Here is a 25,986-nt window from a genome sequence, read left to right as displayed (position 1 = left end):
CTCCGAAGTTGACCTCTCATCCTAGTGATTACGGCAAGGGAGTGATGCGAGTGTTTGTGAAAATTCTTTTACCCCAAACTTCTTTATTTCTTAAGTTAGGACATATAAAATCGGAAATATGGTTACATATTGCTGTAACCGCTTTGTACTGTATCCTGTATTTTTACAAAGTAGAATGCTGGCAGCCAGCTCTGTTTTGCTGGCTATAAAAGCAGGAAATTTACAGTTTTTAATTGCTGCATCGCGTAAGAAAAGCCTACCTTTGTTGGACAGTCACATGACAGATCTCACGGCCCCTGTCGGCATGAATTTTAGAACCACATCTGGGGTGGAGGTTATGAAGAGCGGGTCCATTGTAACCACCTGGCCCCAAAAAAGTGGAATGGAAAAGTGACCACTCAAGGCCGAGCAAGGCCGTTTTTGGTGTGGAACCAGCACAATTAAAAAGCAGCTTTAGTGGAGAGGATTCGCACCGTGCAGCTCACAAGCATTGTGCAGAGCAAGTTAGTTTAGCGCCTACTGTTTGCAATTAGCCAGGAAATGAGACTCAGGAAGGATAGTTGACTGTGTGATGTGGACATGACATTTCTTTAATCAGCTCATAGCTTATTGGTTAGTCTGACCTGCCCATGGTGAGCTTTGAGGTTTAAGAGCGCTATAAAAAAATCCAGCTTTGATGATCACAAATTTGCCTTGTCTGAGGTCACAATTTTGATACCTAAACAAATCGTGCAGACCTACACTACAATATGTTACTTAGCACAGCTCGACAGTAAATGTAATACGCACGCACACACGCACATACAATATCCATCCCTCCATCTATCCATACACTCCAGACTTGTCACCAGCCATTTGCAGGGCACTTAAAGACAACCTCTAAAACTCATACTCATATTCATACTAGTGTTAACTCAGTGCCCCAGCAATTATTTTCTGTTGCAGACTGAATGTAAAATGTATTATTCTCAAACATACTAAAATGACTAAAATCTGACTCGCTCTCTAATGCCTACCTGTTTTGGTTCTATATTAAAAAGCAGATGCCTGAACTAAAAAATACCAGGCAATATAAATCCTGAAATTCTGGCCACTTTTTTTCTTGTAAGCATAATGTTTTTTTGTTTCAGGACATGGCAAAAATCACAAGGATGCCGCATCTGTACGAGCCACACATCCAATCCCTGCAGCCTGTGGGATCTACTATTTTGAAGTCAAAATTGTCAGTAAAGGTCGAGATGGGTAAGCAGACACCATTTAAATATCAGCTTTATTTGTCATATATGTAGAGTACAAAGTTACTCCAATTTGCAGCACGGGCGCTATTTGTAGCCTGCAGAATATTTTGTAGCCCTTCACTCAACATCGGTTTAATCCCGTATCTCACTTGAGTGACCCAAGTTTGCAAGTGTCGGTGCACGTAGCAATGTTTTTCCGTCAGGGTTTGTTCAAGGTTGCACAAACAATATCCAGATGTTCTCTAACAGTTTTAACGGTCGCAAACTGGTTTTCTTGTTGAAAAGAAATTTTTAGCATGCGAAAATTTCTGTGCAGCTGTGTGTGTGTGTGTGTTTCCTTTAATTAAATCACTTATTTGGCACCATACTAGGGCTGGGCGATATGACCTAAAATCGATATCGCGGTAAATGGGGCAATTTTACCTCGATAACGATAAATGCACAATAAATTCCCCCTGAGGACCAAAATCAAAATAAATGCAGGAAATGCATATTAACTGTTTTTTATTGACCAACTGGTACACATTCACTTTCAGTGAAAAATAAAAGTACAAAAATCATTTGTATAAACATTCCAAATAGCTTGCTTTGCATGATTTGAACAATGTCACAAAGAACAGAAGAAAAAGGGTACCTCTCACAAAATCTTTTTCTGCAAATAGATTGTGCCGAGATGCTGTAATGCCATTTGCAAAAGCCTAGATTTGTGTAAAGGTACCTTGTAAACAATATAAATAATGCCATGCGCAAAGGAGCCAGTCACCTGTAAACAATATGCTAAATAGAATGGAAAAAATGTCAATGGAATGCCAGTGCCAAATAAACAAGTGTGCTTCATCAGGAAAATGCCGTCTCGAGTACTCCGGTGCGCGGTCGCCACTTGTCGTCTATGTACTGCACAGTCAGGCTCAAACAAGGGATGCATGTTGCGACTCGACCACAAGTCGGATGTGGATGCAAAATGCTCGACGTCCCCGCTCCCGTCCCGATGTTGTCCATATCGGGAAGTGCTGTTGGCGACAAATATTTTCGTACATCTTGTCGGCTACTTTCATGAGGCGTTTCAATCCTGTGCGCTCCACTGTAACTAGAGGAGCTATATCTTTAGAGCTATGTGCTCGGCTATCGCGTCCACCACTGAGACGTTCTCTCGTATGGTGTCGCCTCGGTTATGGGCTGTTGTTACTTGTCCAAACTTGCTCCTCACTTTGGACTTTTAGCACAAGCTCCAAGTCAACAGCATGGTTGTGTTGTGGGGGGTGAAAAAGAAAAGGTTGGACGCGCTGTTTCAGGTGCTTACGACGCACTTTGTTGTTCATGTTCTTTTGCTCAAACATTGTCCTTATGGAACCCAAAACGTTTCCAAACGACAGATGTCGAATTTCTTTTCGGGACAAGCGCGACAGGAACAATTTCAACTAACGTTACCTCGTCTGCAGCCGTGTCAGCCGCTTCAGGATTTGAATCGCCAGCTACCAACGTGTTTTCTGTTTACATTCTTCTACAGCGCATGAGTCACGTGGCTACATGCGCTGTAGCAGTCTTAAAGAGGCATGAACATCGCCGCAGAAAGAAAAGACTTCTTTTTCTTTTTCTTTTTTTTTTTAGACACAGAATTTACCGACGTGGGCAAAATGATGTCGGTCATTGTAATACATTTCGGTAACGGTAAATTTTCGGTTTATCGCCCAGCCCTACACCATACCTCAGGCTCATGAAGCCTTTTGGCGAAATGCAATTCTGAAGTGACGTGGAAGGAAAAGATATCCCGTCACCCCGTCCCAGTCACGTCTTTTTTATAACCCGCTATAAGGAGAAAGGTTGGCTACAAGAACAGCCAATTCCAAGAAAAACAGGAGACAGATGTTTTTTTTGTTCAACACAGGGGCACACATTGAACTCAACTACATATGATGAGGAGTATGCAAAGTAACAGGGAGATGAGAGAGAGGAGCGAGCCAGCATTCCCGTTTACGTTCTGAGGAACCGTTCAATGTTCTGAAGTGTTATTTTAGTAGTGTTGAGGGTCCACGTCCTTTGCTCCAGTGTTTTCTTTTTTAAAAAACTGACATCGGTCAAAATAATGTTATATGTAAGCAATGCCTGAAAACGGTCGCAGTGAAGAGCAGCTTGACAACAATCTGTTTCACCACTTGCAAATGCGGAGATAATGAGATAAGAACAAATATGAGTAATATGGAAAACTATGTGACGCCAAAAGCATGGACGATGCTCAAGAAAGGATGAGTAAATCTGTGCAACATTCAAAACTGCTGAGGCATTCAGCGAACATGTGCCTTATAAAAAAGAAAGTAAACTGTCGCAGTATATTCCAAAAGCTATCACTAATTTCCATAGATGGGCACTTAACTCTATTATTCCGTTCCGTCCTGCGTCCTCTGTCCGCGACCTGGGCAGACTTCCATGCTTCGACTCATCCTTATTCATAAAAATAATCGCCCTCCGTCGCGCTTCCGTCCTATCATTTAACCCTCCACCCCCCCCCCCTTCCCTAAAAAAAACAGCAGCCGTAAATGACGAAAGGCTCATGGCAGAAGTTTCATAATTCATAGACAATAATTAAAACTCATTAGCATGACAATTTCCTCTTCCCATTCAGACGACAAACTAGCTGATTAAAAGCCGCAGTAGCTTAATTTAGCATTAAAAAATTATTCTTACTTTCGCCGCTTTGGACGAATAGCTGCAGGTCTCTGCGCTATTAAATGGGGCATTATCTATGTTTTCTATCAATGAAACCGATTTGTGATCGAGCTGGACCTCCTAGCCCGACCTATCTCTGTCAGTGCACTTTATTGACGAGTTCTGGTTGCTGAGGCGCTATTGCTTGCAGACGTCGTACTTTCCACAGGACGACATAGGTCACAAAATTGCACTTGATTTGAGTGGCACCCTTATTGCAAGATATTGAGGTGCCTGAATCAGTAAGCATAGCACTCGCTCCTCTTAGAGTTTACGGATGCACTTTCAGGTGAGAATATAACAGTGTCTTAACTGAAACCTGTCCTGTCAGTGTTCAACACCAGAGTCTTGGCAGCTAAGTCTGGTGGCACAAACCTAACCAAAACAATCAAAGAAACTGGATTACCTAAATACAAAATACAAAGATAACAATGACCTATTTTGGCAAATAGACTCAATCCCCGCTTTCAAGAATTGCTACAATGACAATGGTGAGGTTACAGCAATTTCTTGAGCAATCGCCATTGAGCTGCTAGTCATGGTAACAGAGGCAGGTTCCCGCGGTTCCTCAACAGCACAGGCCACAGCGGGAGTGAATGCAGCAGAGAGTACTGAGACAATGGAGCCACCTAAAAAAACATTTGGTTGTTACTTGAAAAAAAAACAAGACACAAGAGAAATTGACTCGCCATCCACTGCCATTGAAAATGATCTTAAGAACTAACTGATGATCCCGGAAGTGGACAGCGATGACAATCTCTTGAGTGGTGGCAATCACAAGAAGTGATTTTCCCAGGCTGCCAAAACTGGCCATAAAATGCTTTGCATACCCGCCGCAAGTAGCCCTTCCGAGACAGCTTTCAGCACAGGTGGAAATGTGGTAAATGGCCACAGATCTTCACTGAAGCCTGATGCTGATGACAGATGAGTGTTTTCGGCTCATTACTTGAAGTAAATAACTTGTGCTTTTCTATAGTTGGTAGTACTTGGCACATAGTTATTAGTGCAGTTATAGCTAAATAAGTTTCCAGTTTGAGCTGTAGTGACAATATTTTCACTTTGTATTTTTTTTATTGACAGTACTGTCTATTGTCAAAATTGTCATTCTGGTGTTAGAATTTTTTTTTCTACAAAAGTTCAACAAATTTCTTATTGATATTTTGCTCCGTGTTCATCATTTGCAAATGACCCGGAAGATGAAATACAAGGAATATGGAAAACTTTATGACGCCAAAAGCACAGACAATACAAGAGTAAATCTTATATACTCATTGTTAAATATTGAAATTAAAATTGTTGTGCAATATTTTTCTGCAGCTCTTTAAAAATCGAGGCTGCTGTTCTGAAAAATTTTGTCTATCTATAATGTTCTGTGATGTAAGTGTAAATTTAAAATATTTTTTTGTAGAATAACTTCAAATTATCGTGATAGAGTAGTAGATTTAAAAAATAAATAAATTAAAAAAAAAAAATATATATATATATATATATATATATTAGTGCTATCAAGTGATACTTTTTTTCAACTAATTAATCACAAAGAATTCCATGATTAAACACGATTAATCACATTTTTCAACAACAATTTTTTGCAAAGCTTGTAACAGATATTTACTTGAATAATATCTAGGAATTGATGCAAAATCACCCAATATGAAGTATTAAATTCAAAGACTGTTCTAATAGCTTTCTTGGATTCTTGAATACGATCGAAATGGAGACATCTTCACAGCCATTTTCCTCATTTCTCAGAACTGCCCACAAGCGCCACACTCCAGCAGTGTTGGTTTGCAAGGCCCAGTGGTAACTTGAACACAATGTTTTGTTCTGAGGCATGCTAAAGATGTACAGCTAATATGGCGCAATATGTGCAGAATGCAAATTATTTTTGAAGTAAATCAAACGGAGTTAATTGAGTTGAAATATTTAACTGAGTTAAAAAAAATTGGATTAATCACTGTGCTTTACAATGCTTTAATTTCGACAGCCCAAATTACCCAGTCCTAACTTGAATGACTGGGCAGGCCTGAAATAATGATGGCCTGATTACGACGTATTTCCGTGTCCGCCGCTGGCAAATGACGCAAGTTAACTGACACGCCCATCACTGCTGGATATGAGATACTTCTGATCAATATCATTATGACAAGTATCAAGTAGGAAAGATGAAAAGTTATGCAAATTGTTAAGCTAAGAATTACACATAATCGGTTAACATTGGAATTAATTGCTTGTGTAATCACTTCAAGGAATTCTGTCTGGAACTGCGTTAAAGCGAAACGTATCCTACTATGAATAGCAAAATAGGATTTGCCCGAGTTTGGATTTTGACTTTTGTGATTGGCAAAAACGTTCCCAAAATTACATTACAGTAGGTCTTTTTTTTCTGTCATTTTATTGTTACTCGAAGGCCAAACAAGCCATTTAGAAATAATAAGTAAAACTAAAATTTGCCATTTTTTCAGAAATGGACCCACTGAAAATAAATGTTTCTCGACATATCAGCCACTCGTGCCTGCTTTTTTCAGAAACAAATCCTAACTGAGTTGGTAAATGTTTAGCAATGACATTTGTCAGCTCCTTTTATCTAGTGAAATGCTCACTCGCTGACGCAAGGGCTGCTCTCATCATTGAGCATGGTTGAAGTTGATGTCCCACCTTATGCTGCTATCATACACAGTTGCCACCAACATCAACACAACACCATCCTGAAATCATGATGAATTTCTGATTTTAAAAGCTAATCCTTAAAACGTATTCACTGCCACTTAAAATGGAGCTTCTTGGCCTTCCATAGCCATCAAAACAAAGAATGCGTTGAAAAAATAAAAACACTTCTGTCAACTTAATCAGATTGCCATGTTTGACTAGTGCTGTCACATAGAATGTATTCTTGCAAAAAATTAAATAAAAAAAAAAAGTTGGGGTTCCCCTTTAAATACAATCTAGCTGTCACTCTCTCACACGCACATTTCTCCCCAAAAAGATAAAGAATAATGAATTATTACAATTATTTCCCATTTTTGGTTCTTTGGACCTAGCTTTACATATTTTTGCCAAGTTGCTGCGAATAAAACAAAAAAACATTTTTTTCTTGCTGTCCTTCTTAAGAAGGCAAATTGTGTTGAAATGTAAACTTTAACCACGATGACTTGTCATGTCATATAGTTCATGTCCAGGCGCTTTGAACCTTTGAATCTTTGGACTAGGTCAAGTCGTTCCCAGGTTTGTGGCAAGCAAGTCTCAAGTCCAGGTAACTTGAGTCTGACTCGAGTCAAGTTATGACTCGCTGCGCATTAGAGGCATAAAAGATGAGAAATATTATGATCAAAAGGCCTTTTAGTGACATGGACCAAAGTTTCATTATGAATATTGTGCATGCAGTAAAAATGCCAAATTTAAAAGAAGCTGTTGTTCTGATAATGAACACACATGTATGCAGAAAATAAATTAATGCTAAGCATTGATGGTTAACACCTGTTTTTTTTTTTGTATGCAGCTACATGGGAATCGGCTTGTCTGCACAAGGGGTCAACATGAATAGACTTCCTGGTGAGTAACAAGTGACTGACATTGCATGACAAGACCAGGATTAATAAACATATAATAAAAAGGTTAGAAATTGGTGTTTGATCATTTATTTTTCAGTTTTAAAAAAAACTTTTGTGGAAAGCACTATTTTGGTCTTTGACGACCGCATTTCAGATTAGAGATTATCATTCAGTTTCTCCATTTTCTCATGCTTTCTTTTTGCTTGATTTGCAACTTCTCATCGACCTTTTGTGAAAGAGATACTTTTTAGAAGGGTAACTTATTTGTCTTTAATAGAGCAGAAGATGCGTGGTGCGGTGCAAACTTTCTTAGCTAGGCGCTAAGCATTCTCGAGCAGTGGTGAAAGAAAGAAAAGACTCCACTGTAGCATGCCGCTTCTGATTAGTGAAACTGGGGCCTGAGCCCTTTTAAAAAAAATGCCGTTTTGACCAGTCTCAAATAGCGGGTGTAGACTGTCCAGTCAGTACACAGGTTGCTTAAATAGATTGGTTTATCTTCTGATCGAATCAGTCATCAGTTACTGTTTTTAGTAAAACTCACCAACTTTTTCCATCGGCTCCCAAATCCTTATTGTGTGAGGCAAAGTATTTGTTTAGGAAGGTTATTTGTGAGGAGAAGCGTTTTGGATAATGGAGGGATGGATATTTGTTGTTGTGATTTAGATGAAAAAGTTTTATGTTCAAATTATGCAGCTATTCAAGAAATTGTAAAGGGTTTTCATCAGGGGTCTCTGACTCAATTTATATGGAGGCCACTGGAGATAGTCTGGGTCGCATCAGTTATTCTAAAAAAAAAAAAAAGGGTCACGTATTAAAGAAAAAAGAAAATGTATCCATCTTCTTAATCTTTATTAATAACAGTTCAGAAAACTAGCCGGGTTTAAAAGAAGCCTTGTATTCTGATTGGAATGTATGTGAATGACCAAATGAAAATATAAACACCTCAATAAGAATAAAAAAAATTCAAATCCAAATTCACTGGGGTGTTGTATTCCTTTTGCTAATCTGAACGAGCATCATGCAAACAATTCAATTGGAATATCCAGGCTATGTCCAGTTTGCGTATGCTCTCGTCGTCTTCTACGCACTTTCAAAGCTCGTCTGCTATGGGAGAACTTGTTTCGAAGTACAACCCTAATTCCAATGAAGTTGGGCCGTTGTGTTCAAGATAAATAAAAAGGGAATGCAATTTGCAAATCATGTCCAACCTTTATTTAATTGAATACACCAGTGGTCCCCAACCACCGGACCGTGGGCCAGTACCAGTCGTGGGCCTCTTTGGATTGGGTCACGGCGGGCCACACAGATGAAAGAACAACAAAGTTGCAGTTGACATCTCAAGATGCTAATTGTCTCTTTTGCATTACGCTAATATTAAACCCACAAGCTAGCGAACGCAGTAAAAACCAACCACGTACCAAGCCCGCCTGTACAAAGCATCAACCCGTTACCGGTCCACAAAAGTTAGGAGCTGTATGAACCGGTCCGCGGTGCAAAACAGGTTGGGGTCCACTGGACTACACTGCATAGACAACATATTAATGTTCTGATAACCTTTTTTGTGTGTTGCAGCCACAAAATTCTAAGTAAATAATGATTTGCTAAAACCAATCAAGTATTAAACATAGGTGAAATATGATTTGCAAATCATTGTATTTTGTAATGCAATGTCCCAACTTCATCAGAATTGGGCTTGTACTATTGTACACGCATGCATGCACATACTCACTCACCGAGTCATGTTTACGTACGTACGTACAATGACATCAATGAATGGCCCAGCAAACTACACTCCACTCCAGTAGCTGAAAGCGTGACTAAAGCCTATGGCCTCCCCTATCCAATCAAAAGTCTCCCCTCTTCTAACTATCCACATTACAGAGCTTCCAGGTCTTTCTGGAGCAATTTGGCCTGCTTATTGACCAGTCAAGATATATTTTGTTAGGTTGGGTGTGTCAAATCCAGTGGACGCAAGGGCAGCCAGTTCATCTGACTTTAGATGCACTCACAAAGATCATTCTTCTTGATTCCAATGTGTCATCGGGCGGAACCGGATGGAACGGGATTCCACGGATGAATGTGTTTTCTAATTCTGTCTAAACAGTCATGAAAATATTTTTGGTTGCTAGGATTCCGAAGGACAGTAGCCCTGTTGGACCGATTACTGTTGATTGCTTTAAGTCTGAATGATTATTGTTCATTTGATATTGCGTATTTGTCAGTCCATCTGTTCTGAACCCATTGACTCTTTGTGAGGGAACTTCTCTTCCTTTTCTTCTCTCTGGATCCAATAGGAGATTAGTATGTGCATATGTCATGCACCCATGCAAGAAATGAAACACATCCATCTTTGCATTTGCATGTGTGTCCCTTAATAGTACAGTGTTCTCTACTTCTGACCTCTGTCTGATCCTGCTGTGGAGGCCTGCCCATTTCATTAGCATGTTGGAGTAGTGAGCCTGGGTTTAGAGGCAATATCCCTGTCAGCAGATTAATCTAATACCTCACCATACAGAGACTACACAAACACAAGTCACACAAGTATACAAATGATACAAAATGACAAATATAGAAGGCACTACGATGCATAGAGTGCACTATTAGTAGATTATTAAAATAATCGTTAGTTGCACCCCTAATAGACCATGAAAACTCTTTAGAATGATACCCCTCCCACATGATGCATTCACCTAAAAGAATCAGTTATTCAAGTATTCCTTAGTAACTGCTCTTACTCTAGCTGTCAAGGAATAGGAGACAATCATATCACTTTGAGGAAAAGACTCATCACTTGTAGAGTTCACTAAGACGCTGATTTATTTATTTCTCACTTCCAATTGGTCATTTTAAGAAAATCAAACATTGCATGTTTAAACATCAAAATGTTCAACTGAATCATGCAATAACATAGGTATGCTAACATAATGTGAAATGCCATTGGCAGGCTAATGAAAATTAGCAGACAGTACTACTTTTTCGGTTCCGGCGCCGCGCGAGTGGCTGCCTGTTTACAGCAGCGTGGCTCACTATCGAGCCTTTTTCGTGTGTTTTTCAAAGAGAGATTTCGCCGCTCCTTCCTGCCGACTGCTGTCAGACTTTTTAACAAGAACATTGGGTCAGGCCTACAAACGGGAGGGCATTAGTGCAATTGTGCAGTCCTAGGATGCAATATATACTACTACTGTACTTTCAGCCAATGGTGTACTTAAATATTGACCAATGATGTATTTTGTTGACCATTACAGTATTCTTATTACAGTACTTCTATCACTGCAGTATTTCTACCATTGCAGGACGTTCACTATTACAGTACTTTTATCATTGCAGTATTTTTCTATCGTTGCAGTACTTTTCTATCACTGCAGTACTTTTTACCATTACAGTACTTTTATCATTGCAGTATTTTCTATCATTGCAGTACTTTTCTATTATTTCAGTACTCTTACCATTACAGTACTTTTCTCATTGCAATATTTTTATGATTGCAGTATTTTCAATCATTCAGTAGTTTTTATCATTACAGCGTTTCCCCCTCTGTATAATGGACAGGCATTAGGAGTGTTTCCTTACACTAGATACGTTTATACTGTGTATATTTGCATGCTTTTTATGAATGTCTGCTGCTGATGTTATACATAAACTGCTACTTTACGCCGCCGACTCTGTGTGATCTATATCTTTGCTGCTGTAACACCTCAAATTTCCCCATTGTGGGACTAATAAAGGACATCTTATCTTACTTTAATACAGACGGAGCAGCATTACATACAATAACGCACAGGCGTACTGTATATTCTATCGGCTCATTGGAAACAACTGGCAACTTCCTTTGTTCTTGCTCTTAAATACAGGCCCCTTTCAGATCCTCCTTTACCCTGCCACATGGAAAAAAAATAGAGGAATACATACCTGGGATTGAATATCAGGGTTCTAATTGGTATTTGTTTGTTGTTGTACTTGGAGAATTCAAATTTACACGATATCAGGGTTCTAATTGGTATTTGTTTGTTGTTGTACTTGGAGAATTCAAATTTACACGCGTTTTGTTTTTAACTTCACATTAAAACATTTCACTGTTCTGAGTGCTTAGCTCATCTTAATTTGAGTAAGTCTCACTAGTTAAATGAGGGTCAATTCTAGGAATTAAAAATAGAGTGACAATAAATTAGGGCTGGGGAAAAAAAGTCAACCAAAATGACTTACAAATGGTCGACTTTCTTATTTGAGGCATTTTTCTGGGCTTCTTTGTACTCAATTCACTGACTATTATAGGCCACATAAATCCACTGTACACTCAATCCTGACCTTTTTCACGGTCTACTAGCACCCTCTTTTGGTGGAAAGTTGACACTGCAGTTTTTTTTTTTTTTAAAATACCTGCGCACGTCTTGTTGTAATTTCGCGCGATTAATTACCAATAGTATGTGTTTGGCATTGTTTTGACAAGGGATTTTCTTCCTGATGCAACTCACTCATTTTAACCCAGGAAATGGTTTGGAATTAGGGTCTAATGCCTATTAGGACGTTAGTGTTGAGCCTGGGCTTTGAACCATGGTCACCTGTGTCAAAGACAGCGATCCACCGCATTTCTCAGTCGCAAGGTACACTTGGTGTTCCAACATGCGAGCAATAATGTCAATACTGTAGCTTTTACTGTATATAAGTATTTAATTTGATTTTGGGCCATTATTCAAGTAATCGATGGAATAATCGATAGGATAATCCATTCGGAAAAGATTATTTTGTGACATCCCAAGTAAGCATTTACCTTAGCCTAGCCAGAGCCAATCTTGGCAGCCCTGCTTTTTTATACATTTCCTCCGTCACCTATGGTGCCTGCCAGATGGGTCAACAATCCACGCAGGTTCCATTCGTGGCGCTCTCATCTGGGATGTTGAAACTGCAATAGAAAGTAGGGGTGTTCCCATCTGATATTTGTATCGAATTGTGGTCTGATATCTGCCCTAAAAATAGTATCGAATTTTATCGGCCTATATCCAAAATCTCCGATATTAGCATTCATAGACGAGCAGTCATTCCATAATCTGCTCGTGGTCTTGTATACAGTAGCATGCAGAGCCCAATGATTGGCCGAATTTATTGCTGCTGTTGACTGCTGAGTAGTGATTATTTTCGCAATATAATGAGATACTATTGAGGTTTGAATTTATTTAAAGGGTTTACTTTTCTTTTTTTTTTTAACTACACGCATTTAGTTTCATTTGAACAATGCTAAAATAAAACGTGTTCACCGATTCATCCATATGCTTCATATTTGTTTGCTAAATCCATTCTGGGCAATTTGAGAACATTTCTTACATTCGTAAGGACTGTAAGCAAACTGTCAGCATTGCTGTAATGACTAAAAATATGAAAAAGAACCAACCTCTTCAGCTGAGTTTTTTTAAAGTACGATTACCTAGTAAGGAAAAGCGATTCAGATTGGATGGATGGATTAATAACAGTGTGAAATCAATTCATGTGGGTGACTCATTTTAATAATGCCCATTTTTGATAATATCTGATCTGTTGTCTGCTATCACGAATGGATTTCTTAGGGGTTTTAAGATGATAAAGATCTATTCCATATAATATTAATGAGCATACAATTTTAATAGAAATCTTGAAATAGTTAACTGTACAAGTTCATAATGACAAAACTAGAGATGCAACTAAATTCTCGCTTAGGTATAAGATAACATTCTGGATGAACAAACCTTCTAGATGCATGAATGGTAGTGTTTGGAAAAAAAAAACAACCTCATGACATCCTCTTCAGTCTCTTAAGTGCTAACCTCTTCTGAGTTGGTTTGTCTTGGGTATGTTACTGTACCTGCTGATAGTGACTCACTAGTTTTTTTTTTTTCCTCTCAAGAGAGCCCCCAGCTGGTCATCTATTTCATTGCACCAATTACTCGGAAAGTGCATGCCCAAGAAAACCCATCAATGCAAAGTGAATCAGGTTGCTGGAAAATTGTCAATGATTGTGAGCGTCAGGCATAAATGAGTGACTAAGCTATTCCTTTACCAATGAACATGATTCCCTGATTCAATTGAAAACTATGATATTTCACACTCACTGTCCTCGTGACAGACTTTTTCTTTTTCACCACAAGGGTTGAAAGTATGAAGTAAAAAATAATCCTAATCCCTGCCCTATTTCAGGATGGGACAAGCACTCCTATGGTTACCATGGAGATGATGGCCACTCCTTCTGCTCCTCTGGGACTGGCCAACCATACGGTCCAACTTTCACAACGGGAGATGTGATAGGCTGCTGCGTTAACCTCATCAACAACACTTGCTTTTACACCAAAAATGGCATCAGTTTAGGTAGGTGGATGTTGATCCGTGTACCATAATTTCTCACGAATAACACGCTAATTTGATGCGACAAAAGCGACTTTAATACGATATGACACAGTAACAATGGCTTTTCTGTAAATAAACTCATGCTAATTGAAGGTAACTCCAAATTAATAGTGCAATTTTTTTTCATAGGATTTTATTTTAAACCCAACTCAACTTTGCAGATTCCAAATCAATAAAACTGCTATTATAACAAGCTAGATTTCTTAATATTCTTGCATGAACAAATTACAAAAGACCTTGGATTCTGGAGGGAAAAAAAAATCATTGACACTATATTGAAAAAGATCCATAAAGGTATTAATTTCCATCATCGTATTCGTTAGCCAGGAGGAATGGCCCCCTCCCCTTTCACCCTGATTAGTAATTCTGAAGAAATGATGGTACTTTTTCACTTAATACGCATTAAATTACAAACATGGTTATTCATTAGTCATATTAATTGGCTGGAATCATGTTACATGATTTTTTTTTACCTTGCAGGTGTGGCTTTCACCGACCTCCCTGTAAGTACCATGTTGTAACATTTACCTATACAATGACACCTACTCTACTTACAGCCTATATTGAGCTTCTGTTACTTTAATTAACTTACAGTGGCTAGGAAAAGAATACACTCACCTGCTCAATTGCCATTTTTTTTGTGATTTCAAGAAATGAGCCCAAGATTTAATTTAATTTTTTTTAATAACCTTCATAGCTTTATTAAAAAGAAATGAAAAAATATTTTAAATGGGATACTTAGTTGATTTTTGATAAGGTGGTTGCGCTGTGTTCAGAATTAACTAAGCACGCTCAAGCTCTTATTAAATGGGAGCCAGCAGAGGTCTGCTGCCATTTAAAGCACATCTTACAACACAGGCCATGCTCCGCAGAGAAGGGAACAAAACCATTTCCAGTATACAAGACTGTAAAGACGGCCACTTTTGGTTAAGATAGTATAAGCATTGCACAACAGTGACATTTCCAACTTCCCACCAAAAAACAAAACAAAAGCAAAACTGTTCAGGGAGGTTGCCCAAGAAGCTGACGGCAACATTGATGGAGCCGCAGAAATTTCTGGCAATTATTGTCTGTTTACTACGCGTGACACCGTCTTCTTCATATATCTGGGCCATTTGGTTGAGTGATAAGACTGGTGTCTTATTTTACAAATATAAACCTCAAAGGGTTACATGCATTAACAGTTGCATGCATTTAGCAAAAAAAAAAAAAAAAACACATTTTACTTCGCATGTTAGAAAAAGGTGTCGTGCTCTGATAAAAGCAAGTTTCCACTTTTTGGCTAACATTCCAAAAACTGTTTGCCTCAAGCAACACTGCTCATCACGAAAACAACACAATAGTTACAGTGACTCATGGTGGCAGCAACATTATCAGTGAAGCTGGAGGGAGTTATGAACACTTCCTTCATATTTGTGCTAAAAAACTGAGGAACTCCATCTTTTAGCGTTGCAATGAATCAAAGAAGGTTCAAGTTTTGGAATTCCCAGCCAGAGTGCAGAACTGAGTCCAATCATGCATCTATGGAATGATCTCAAGCAGGATGTGCACCGAAGATAACCTTACAATCTGATCGATTTGGACTTTTCAGGGGGAAAAAAAAGTTGGCCCTTTTTGGCCCTTTCACATTGATTTTGAATTATAAAAAGCTGTCACTTGATCAGGAGAATGTCGGCTTTTTATATCCACTGCACTTTACTTGGTCCACAAATCCTCATGTATTTTTTAGCAGGCATTTTGTCCAGTCAGAAGACAGTAATGTGATTATTTGAAACGCTTCCAATGTTCACAATTGGAATGATTGATTACATTTTGATCGGATTTCTCAAACTGGATCACATTTTGGGTCACATTAGTGGTGAAAAAGTTTGCTATTAATGAACAAAGTGTGACATAGTGATGTCAGTATGATCTTGCTACTTTCAACTTTTCTACCCCCTATAAATCCAGCCTAACCTGTACCCTACTGTGGGACTTCAAACTCCGGGCGAGATTGTCGATGCAAACTTCGGACAGCAGCCATTTGTCTTCGACATTGAGGATTACATGAGTGAATGGAGAGCGAAGATCCATGGGATGATCGCTCGCTTCCCCATAGGAGAAAGGCTGGGTGACTGGCAAGCTGTCCTGCAGAAGTAAGGTTTCATCATGTTTATGTAATCGTTCATCCTGTTTCTGAAAATGTTCTCTGAATTGTCTTATTTGTTGTTTAAATGCAAGAATAGAATTTGGAGTATTTGTAATTGTGTCTTACTACTAAGACACAGTGTGTCAACTTGAACTGACCTACCAGATTATAGGAACAAAACGACAGTTGTCATTTGCTGTTTTAAATTAATTTGGCCATCGTTCCATGTAAAGTCAGGTGTTAATTTCCTTCCTTTGATTCCAGTATGGTGTCCAGCTACCTGGTCCATCACGGATACTATGCCACTGCCACTGCTTTTGCCAGAGCCACAGAGACCATGATACAAGAAGACCAAACATCTATAAAGAATAGACAGAGTGAGCGAATAAGTCACAAACACAAATTGATTTGTCTTTACTGGCAACTAACTAAACTTTTGTGCTTGAAGTTTAGTAGCCTGCAATTGTTTCCAGGAAACACCCTCCACAAAATCCGGACAAGAGGCGAAGCAGAATACATTTCATTCTGCGTAAAGTTATGACAGAGAGGGTTTGAGTCTATGCTCTTTTGACAACACAATTGAAGTTGCAAAAATGTTTTCCAGACACTTGCGTTGTTCTTGTGAGCGGAATTTGCCGCGTCCACGCTCACATGGACCTTTGCCGCTCAGCGAGATATGGGCTGACATTGTTGCTAGCTACCAAAAACGTTCGGCTAATGTTCCAGATCCATTTTATTATGGCTGAGCAGAAAATACGGTTTGGCAGCAACTGCCTGACAGTTATAATCGATCAACCAGAGTTAAAGAGAAAAGAGAAATTGCTCAATTAATGCTTAAACGTATGAATAAAAGCCGCAGTTGTAGCGTCGGTAGTACAGTTGCACTTCGGTCACTAGCATTTATGACAGTTCATCCAGTCTTCTTGTTCACCTCTAAACTCATTAATAAACCGTTATCTCGCCAACAATTACTCTTGATGATTGCGACTGTCTATCAATTTTATTTGAGAAACTCATTTTTGCTCTAAACACATAAAATGGCGGCCATTGTTAAAGTTAAACCCTCCCAACTATCAACAGAATTTTTTATTTCAACTTGGTTTAAATTTAGTCTTATTTTAAAGTCAATTTAATCTAATCTATTTTTCAAGTTAAACTAATCATAACAAATGAAAACTAGTGGAATAACATTTTGTGAAGTTGGCTTTATAGATGTCACCAACAGTCTCATTTTTCACCAAGATCGACGCTGCTGGCCCTCTTAGCAGCTGTCCCAGGGGGGACTTTCTGCTATTCCTTTTTTTTTTTTTAACATTATACATTACATCAGTAAATCCCAACCTCTACTGAGCCAAGGCACATATTTTAACTTAAAAAAAATCTCACGGCACGCCAACAAACTAAAGTTGATACATGTCAATTATATTTTTGCCCGCTAAAAGAAGATTGATTCTTTTTCTTACTCTCACTATAAGTTGCTGACATGGATAGATGGACAAAGATTACTTGTTATGATTAAATAACTTTCTGACCAATTAAGTGAAATTTAATATGTCATCCCTCGGCACACCCTAAGAGTTCTCACGGGACACTGGTTGGGAATCACTGCTTTAGACACACAATACGCTTGTTCCATTGTATACCAAATAGCCCCCAAATAACCTTATTTTGTTCATTTTTGACCAGACCACCCAATCTGTTTTCTGTAAGACTCTGGACAGGAGGCTCGGAGAGGTTAAAGTTTTACTATTACTTTTGCTGAGCAGGAATACAGAAGCTGGTGTTGGAGGGACGTGTGGGTGAAGCCATTGAAGCCACTCAGCAACTTTATCCTGGCCTGTTAGAACACAATCCAAACCTTCTGTTTATGTTGAAGTAAGTTGGTTTGTTTTAAGGTTGGGATTTCCTGTTGTAAAATTCAGTAATAGCAATAAGCGTGTTTTCTAGGTGTCGTCAGTTTGTGGAAATGGTGAACGGTACAGACAGTGAAGTTCGCTGTTTGACCATCCGCTCCCCGAAGTCCCAGGGAAGTTACCCAGGTTCTCCCAACCTTAGCCCTCGGCAGGGGGCTGGAAAGTCACACATGCACACTGGAGGTGTTTAGTTTTTCTTCTCTCTCTTAAAACATTTTCAAAATCATCATATCTGGGGCTTACGCGTCACAAATATTAGTTCATGTGTTTTGCTTCTTCCTCCAGGTGTAGACAGCCCAACATGCAGCAACGGGGTGACTCCCTCCAAAAAATCAAAGAGCCACAGCAGCGTTGTTAGCAGCAACATGAAATACCCCAGCACATCCTCCTCGGCTTCCTCCTCCTCCTCCTCCTCACCTTCATCCATCAACTACTCTGAGTCTAATTCTTCTGACTCCACCAAGAGCCAGCCACACAGCAACCAAGAAACCAGGTAGGAAGAGCTTAACCCAGTGTCAAATAAATCTCAGTCTCGGAACATAATCTGTATTGTTGAGACACACTTGTAAATCAATTATTCAATTAGGAGCTTGACCCGTGAGTGGTGCCTGAATCTAATTCTTCACCAAGACTTTAAAAAAAAAAAAAAAAAATTATGTGCTTTTAACTTCGTGAGAACGGTTTAGGGAAGGCTGATTTCTATACATGAACCCTGAAATTCAACAAGCCACCCAACAGCTGATTGCTGGGCCAGCTCACGATGCAGACGGGTTTAATCTGGCCCGCGAGAAGATTTGCTAAAGTATAATAAATACGGCCAGACTAAATTCACCTCATGCCGATGTTAGTTATATATAATTAATATACATTCATATATCTAATCCAAAACACTTTGACCATATCATCAAATATTTTCATTTGTATTGGACATTTCAATGAAGTTAAATTTCATTCAAAGTGTTTTTATTGATATTTGCATCAAAAATTAGCATAGCAAGTAGAACAAAGAACTGGCATTGATGTCACTATTAAATCTCAGGTTGATTTATAAAAAAACAAAAATATCATGCAACTAAATAAAACGTAAATGTGTTAAATATGACCGATTCTACTACTGCTAACATTAACACATGACAAGGATTAATGTCCTTCTAACTTCATTAATTAAATGCATTGCAACACACAATGCATTCTGTGAACCGTCAATGTGCAAATTAGGTATACTTGACATACCGGTGCCGATGATGATGATAAAGCTGGTACATCAATGTCATAAAAGCAATTATTTCAATGCACATGCATTGCTTTTAACGCTGGGCTGCACCTTATTAAGGCAGTTAAAACCCTCTTCAGTTTGTACCAAGCTAACATTAATGATTGCTGAAGTGACAAAGTGGAGAAGTACACTAGCGTTCACATTAGCATTGAGCTTCATTGCTCAGCTTAGGTAAAAGCCTTTGATCGCCGCAAAGAGATTCACACTGGGTTGGGGGTCGCAATCTGGGCCAGCACCGGATATTCGGCACAGTCTTGATGTGATTTTAAAAAAAATTTAATTCAGAATTTTTTGGAGTTACATTTTTAGCTTATCGTAACACATACACAGCCGTGCATTTCTTCTTTGGGAGTTTTCTTTTTCTTATGCCAAACACACTTCCAGTAGGTCATTTCGTGGGTTCCACCCAGTGGTCAGCCTGTGTCATTACAGCTGAAGCTTTTCTGTGCAAAGCAAAACGATAAGTACTGGTGACCCACCCACCTGTCTTTGCGTGTGTTTCTGTTTATAGTGACAGTGAGATGGAGATTGAAGCGGAACACTACACTAATGGTGTTGTTGAGGGCTCGTCCGCTCGTATCATGAATGGCACATATAAACACGAAGAGATACTTCAGCCAGATGACAACAGCATTGGTAATGGTGTAACAGGTATGCGTGCACAGATATTGAGCGCAATGAAACATTTCCATGCTACTTTCATTCTATTTCCCTTTTTTTTTTTCTTTCTTGTTATACTTCAGATTCATGTGCTCTTTTGTAAAATGCGAACTGTCTGGTTTTCGTGTGAAATAGCCAATATGTGCCTGTATGTCTGTTGCCAACAGAGGAGGGTTATAGAAACGGCAGACTGCTTTGTGGAGGAAACCAGGCAGCCACAGAGAGGATGATACAGTTCGGACGGGAGCTTCAGGCACTGAACGAAAAGCTGTGCAGCGACTATGGCAAAAACACAACACACAAGAAGATGTTGCAGGTATATGCGTGAGGAGCCTACACACAGTCACACATACTCACACTTGCACAACGTCACATACCTCCACTGCCAACTGTGCTAAATCTGCTGAAAATGATGACAGAACTGGACTGGTGGGATTTCTCCTATTGGCAGCAAATCCTGGTGAATATGTTTTCAACTGCTCCAAAATTAGGAGAGCCTTCAAATACACGATAATGTGAAAAGTGAAACTGTGACCCCTCTTTAATTTTAACTTGGATCTGTGGAGTTGTGAAAGACAGCCCATTATTCTTATATTATACAAATTGCTCAACACCGTCATTAGTTGATTTAAGAGTGTAATTTGTTGCTTGACCAAGCTTGTTACTCAATGTACGTACATACGTATGTAAATGAATTAAGTCAACCACTGCAAGGTCACTTAAAATAGATTTTTGACATGCATTGCCTTTAATGGCAGCAAATAAGTTATTTGAAAATCTGTCAATCTGTTCCAGGACCCCAGTGTATGGTACCTTAGTTGCTCCATTTTTTTCTCTCTTCACTTGAGTGCCCCTCCCTGAACTGTCACCTTACCGTGGTGGAGGGGTTTGCGTTTCCCAATGATACGAGGAGCTGAGTTGTTTGGGGCTTTTTTCCCCTGGTACGGTCACCGTTGGCTAACAGGTCCTAGGTGACGGTCCAGACAAAGCATGGCTCTCAAGACCCCTTATGAAGAACAAAAGTATTGGACTCAGTTTTCCCCTTGTCAGGATGCCGGTTACCAAGGCCCCCCTAGCCAGGCCGGGAGGTAGGCCCGGCCGGGCTTAGCCCGAAAGGACAACGTGGGTCCCCCTTTCCATGGGTTCACCTTCTGTGGGAGGGGCCAAAAGGGGTCGGGTGCCCTGTGAGCCGCGAGGCGGCCAGAGGCAGGAACCTTGGCGGTCCAATCCCCAGATACAGAAACAAGCTCTGGGACATGGAATGTCACCTCTCGAGCAGGGAAGCAGCCCGAGCTGGTGTGCAAGGCAGAGAAGTTCCAACTAGATATCGTCGGGCTCACCTCCAGACACAGCTTGGGCTCTGTCACCAGTCCTCTCAAGAGTGGCTGGACACTATTCCACTCTGGAATTTCCCAAGGTGAGAAATGCCAAGCAGGTGTGGGCATACTTGTAGCCCCCGGCTTGGCGCCTGTATATTGGGGTTTAGCCTCCCTTCGCCTTTGGTGGGGGTACATTTCTTGACTCTTGTTTGTGCTTATGCACCAAACAACATTTCACAGTACCCAGCCTTTTTGGAGTCCCTGCAGGGTGCACTGGAGAGTGCTTCCCCTGGGGACTCCCTCGTTCTGCTGGGGGAAATAAATGGTCTCGTGGGCAATGACAGTGAGACCTGGAAGGAGGTGAGTGGCAGGAACATGTTTTGAGGATATTCTGGTACAGGATGCGTCTCGGAAGAGGGAAGCAGTACTGTTTAAGGTATGGATGGGGTGCTGCTTACCTCGACTCGGGACGTTATGAGTCGTTGGGGAGAATACTTCGAAGACCTCAATTTCACTGACACGCCTTCCATTGAGGAAGCAGAGCTTGAAGACTCCGAGGTGGACTCACCTATCTCTGGGGTTGAAGTAACCAAGGTGGTTAACAAGCTCCTCTGTGGCAAGGCCCCAGGGGTGGATAAGATCCGCCCGGAATTCCTTTCCAGTGAGGGTTGGACTCTGCCAAGGCTGCCCTTTGTCACAGATTCTTTTCATAACTTTTATGGACAGAATTTCTAGGCGCAGCCAAGGCAATGAGGGGGTTCGGTTTGGTGGATCTGTATTGCATCTCTGCTTATCGGTACTGCTGGATTCTTCAAGCTGTGATCTCCAATTCTCATAGAGCGGTTCTCAGCACCTCCATTTCTGAGACCATGGTTCTCAGTCGGAAAAGTGTTAAGGGGTAAGACTAAGCGAAGACTCATAACTTGAAGAACTCGTAAGTATGGCACACGGGCAAGTCAAGGGATCACTGCATTGTGTTACCTGGAGGTATGCCTTCGTGGTTTTTCACCCTTCATAGTAGTACATATTTGTGTTTTTTGTGGGGTGAGGGGCTAAGACCTTTTCTCACATTTTCAATGGTGGATCAATCATAACGCCTCATAATCACCGTTTTAAATCTGTATCTGTCTTCACAGCCTGAATACCATATTTTTGAGTGACATTTTTCCATTCCCAAAAGTAGTAACGGGAATATGAGGTTTTAAGATTATCATATGTGTACAGCAAAAAAAATGACATTATTTTACTATTGTGATTACTTGCTTTTGTAATTTTTGCGTCCAAGTTTCCAAAATATTTGATGCAGAGAAATGATGAAAGTCTGACATATCTTTTGTCTCCCTTCATGAATGATTCAGGCTGTGAGAGTTTTACATCTTGCAAGATGAAATGTGTGCCATTTCCAATGTTGAGGATGCTTCTGTATATGCAGGATGCATTCAGCCTGTTGGCCTACTCGGATCCGTGGAACTGCCCCGTGGGTCAGCAGTTAGACCCCACGCAGAGAGAGCCGCTCTGCTCCGCACTCAACAGTGCCATACTGGGTAGGAAAGAAAGCACACACTTACACGTATTAACATTGTACAGTATTACAGTATTGACCCCAGCGTGGTTATTAGTTTAACATGGATTAATATCGTGGTCAGGCTATATGCCACTCGTTAGTGATGAATTTTGAAAGATATTCATTCTGATTTGTGTCTCATGTCTATCATGTCTAGAGTCCCAAAATCTGCCTAAGCAGCCTCCTTTGGTGTTGGCACTGGGCCAGGCCACTGAGTGTGTACAACTTATGGCCCGGGTCAGGTCTGGTTCCTGCTCTTTTGCCAGAGTAGACAACTTTTTGCTCTAGCCCTTGTGTGGGTGAGTATGTACTAGAGTAGACAGAGAACAAATAAATCTGGTTATTCTATTATCAAGTCAAGTATGGACAGACATAAAAATAGTTCTAAACTATCTGTCCATATGTCCAATACAGTAAACCTGAAGATACTGAATATGATTGGTGCCAACAGATACAGTGTCAAGCTGAGAGAGCATTATTTAATAAATAGAGATAATACATATGATACCAATTTGTTGGACTTATACGACTGACTGTCTCTCTACAGGTTTATGTTCAGTTGCACTGAAAAGAGTGGGCATGTCCAGCAGGTGGTTCTCATGGCTACAGAGAAGAAAGCATGCGTGTGATTGGTGTGTTTGGCTGACTATCAACGGCAGAGCCAGTGGCCCAGACCGAAAAAGCAGAAAGAAGAGTAGAAGAGAAAGCTTCCTTTTTAATTTAGTATTATCAAATAAACGTGTGACACTATTTAAATATTAAGTAATTATATTTCTGTTTATCTATGCTTTTTTTTTGTCAGATTGTAGTGCTCATCACAGAAAGTCAGTCATTCTCCTCTTTTGCTTTTCATTGGTGGATTTTGACTCCCTACAGTAGGTTTTTCTACGGATTTTACTTTTTATCTTCACCATATCTTGTGCCACAATGTCCACAACTACTTAGCTTGGTGACACTCCCAATAGCTGGACATTATTCATCCTCCTGAATAAAATAAGTCTCCCTGAAATACATACTTGGACAAATATCATTTTAACATTGCAATGCAAAACAGAACAATGTTACTTTACCTCGAGAGAGCAAAACAAAAGTATTTTAAAATTGCTTGATCATACTGTGCGTTCGACGCACAAGAGATCCAGGAATAATGTACTGAGGTACATTACCGGGATAGGGGGACTATCACCTCTGACCCAAATATATGAATATAACTAAGCAGTCTCTATTTCCTAGCAACAGTTTTCTAAATGCCCATTGTTTTTTTTTTTAAACAAGTTCATCACAGTTATGCTCAATTTTCCCTTTGATTCCATCCAAACTGATCACAAGCCTCAATAATAAAAACAAAACAGAAACAAGTATGCGCATGAATCGATTTAATGCTACATTGTCACTCACATAACTGAGGACATTCTGTTAATCACATCCATCCTTTGTCAAAACAAAAAAGTGACAAAACATTTGCAAAAAAATTATGTTGTCAAATTGTAGAGCATTCAAATTTTTGACTTAACAAATGAGTTCATATTTTTCAGGCATGGGTGCCAATATTGCATTCTCAATTAAAACTTCCCTTGCACGCCTGCGAGTGTTTTTCTTTTTCCCTTGCCAACAAATTTAACATGCATAATGAAATAACTCCCTGTTGAAAAACAGCATTAACATGTTACAAGTTAAAAATTATTTTGGGGGGTTCTTAATAGTTTACTTTGGAATTTTTGTTTCTTTAAAAATTGAAGTGGAAGTAAACTTGTCATGTCTTCTCATAGAAATAGCAAACAACAAAAAAAATCTTCTTGGGTCACTGTATTCAAGCATGATGTTTTTACTTTGGCGAGTAATGTCAATTTACTCCACAAAGTGCAGAGTTCCAACTCCAACTACTGAATTTGCATCAGTTGTTGGGCATTGTGAACCCCCACACTAAAATTGAGAACGTAATCAAACATTTTTATTTTAAATTAGATTAAACATGTTCTTGACCAACTTGTTAAAAAAGGTCAGACAATAGTAACCACAAGCGTATCAGATTTTCAGCTTTAAAGGACGCCTATTACACAGACAGAACCTCCTATTTCATTCCTGAAGGGAGGACACTCTGAGCTATTGCTGGTATTTGAAGCCAGGTCTCCCTTGATCCCTGCATAGACATGACCACCGGTCTGATCAGTGACACATAGGATGCAAGACATTTGTTGGAAAAAGTCCAAGGCCTCACAGAGAATGACTTGAGCCTTTGTGGAAAAAAAGTGCACAACTGACTCCTATTGTGATTTTAATTTCTTTTTCGTTTTAGCACAGCAGTAATAAAGGATTTCCTTTTATTTCTTTTTTTAAGTTTAAAGAATTACTGTCTACTTAGCATGACTTTGAAAATCTATAAAAAAAATAAATAAAATAAAATAAAAAAAAGTAAAAATTATAATTGGAAAAATATGTACTGGAAATGTGTTAAAGAAATATTGTATTCTGTTTTAACAGAATTATTTTTATTAAAATACATCCATGAGCATATGACTGATCTTGTGTGGTTTTTTTTGTATGAATCATGTCTAAATATGTTAATGGAGGATAGTGCAATCCCATAGAATTATGAATTGTCATATGTATTAAAGGTAATATTTAAATATTGTATTTATTTTTTTTAAGATAGTTGTGAATATTCTCTATCTAGGAAGCAGCTCATTCAATCAATTTCAACTTACGTGTTCGCTGGGAGGCAGCAGGCATAAGAACTCATAGTGGCTAAATAAAGGCTATAACACAATCTGGGTTGAAAATAATCGGTCACATGGCAGCAAATCATAAATTGAACGCCTATTTAACAGGTTTCAATGTTGGCCAAAAGAGGGCAAATACACTTGTAAAAGATATATATACTATTTTATATTTCACCAGAAGGTGGCACTAGACGTTAATGAAAGAAAAACCCAAATTCCCATCACGGTTGTCGAGGGTGTGAGACTTAAATCAACTTCAGACAAATGTTTTGAGTTGAAGTTATTGCTTTATGAAATACCTATCAATGTACTAGCGCTAGCTAATAGTACATGCATATATATGTTTGCGTTTCGTGTCTCTTTTGGTCATTGAATATTACGTTTGAAAACCGACACTAAAAATAGAAAAACGACTCTTTGAGTTTTGTTTTAATACCGAAACAGCAAAATTATAAAAAGTAAAATAAATAATAAGCTTCTCCTTTGTTGTCAAGAACAAGTAAGGAAAAGTCTAAAAACAGTTTGATTTTAAATTGTTTTAT

At 39.3% G+C, this 25,986-nt stretch overlaps 1 protein-coding gene across 2 annotated transcripts in view; it reads left to right on the top strand.

Annotated features, from left to right (window-relative positions):
• The window catches only part of ranbp10 (RAN binding protein 10), a 32,223-nt gene extending 6,985 nt beyond the window's left edge, over positions 1–25,238 (top strand). For both annotated transcript variants that reach the window (XM_088298729.1, XM_088298730.1), the window contains exons 2-15: positions 1,131–1,242; positions 7,441–7,493; positions 13,658–13,825; positions 14,345–14,367; positions 15,815–15,999; positions 16,257–16,369; positions 17,759–17,867; positions 17,940–18,088; positions 18,191–18,398; positions 19,693–19,832; positions 20,009–20,157; positions 22,593–22,704; positions 22,882–23,023; positions 23,272–25,238. In XM_088298729.1, the coding sequence (XP_088154855.1) occupies positions 1,131–1,242; positions 7,441–7,493; positions 13,658–13,825; positions 14,345–14,367; positions 15,815–15,999; positions 16,257–16,369; positions 17,759–17,867; positions 17,940–18,088; positions 18,191–18,398; positions 19,693–19,832; positions 20,009–20,157; positions 22,593–22,704; positions 22,882–23,012 (1,652 nt within the window). In that variant the 3' untranslated portion in view covers positions 23,013–23,023; positions 23,272–25,238. The remainder of the gene's footprint in view (positions 1–1,130; positions 1,243–7,440; positions 7,494–13,657; positions 13,826–14,344; positions 14,368–15,814; positions 16,000–16,256; positions 16,370–17,758; positions 17,868–17,939; positions 18,089–18,190; positions 18,399–19,692; positions 19,833–20,008; positions 20,158–22,592; positions 22,705–22,881; positions 23,024–23,271) is intronic.
• The last annotated feature ends 748 nt before the right edge of the window (positions 25,239–25,986 follow it).

The sequence above is a fragment of the Idiotropiscis lumnitzeri genome, chromosome 6 (assembly GCF_059441095.1).
Source record: "Idiotropiscis lumnitzeri isolate Australia: NSW breed Sydney's pygmy pipehorse chromosome 6, RoL_Ilum_1.0, whole genome shotgun sequence".
NCBI lineage: Eukaryota > Metazoa > Chordata > Actinopteri > Syngnathiformes > Syngnathidae > Idiotropiscis > Idiotropiscis lumnitzeri.
This window is presented reverse-complemented; position numbering and strand designations above follow the sequence as displayed.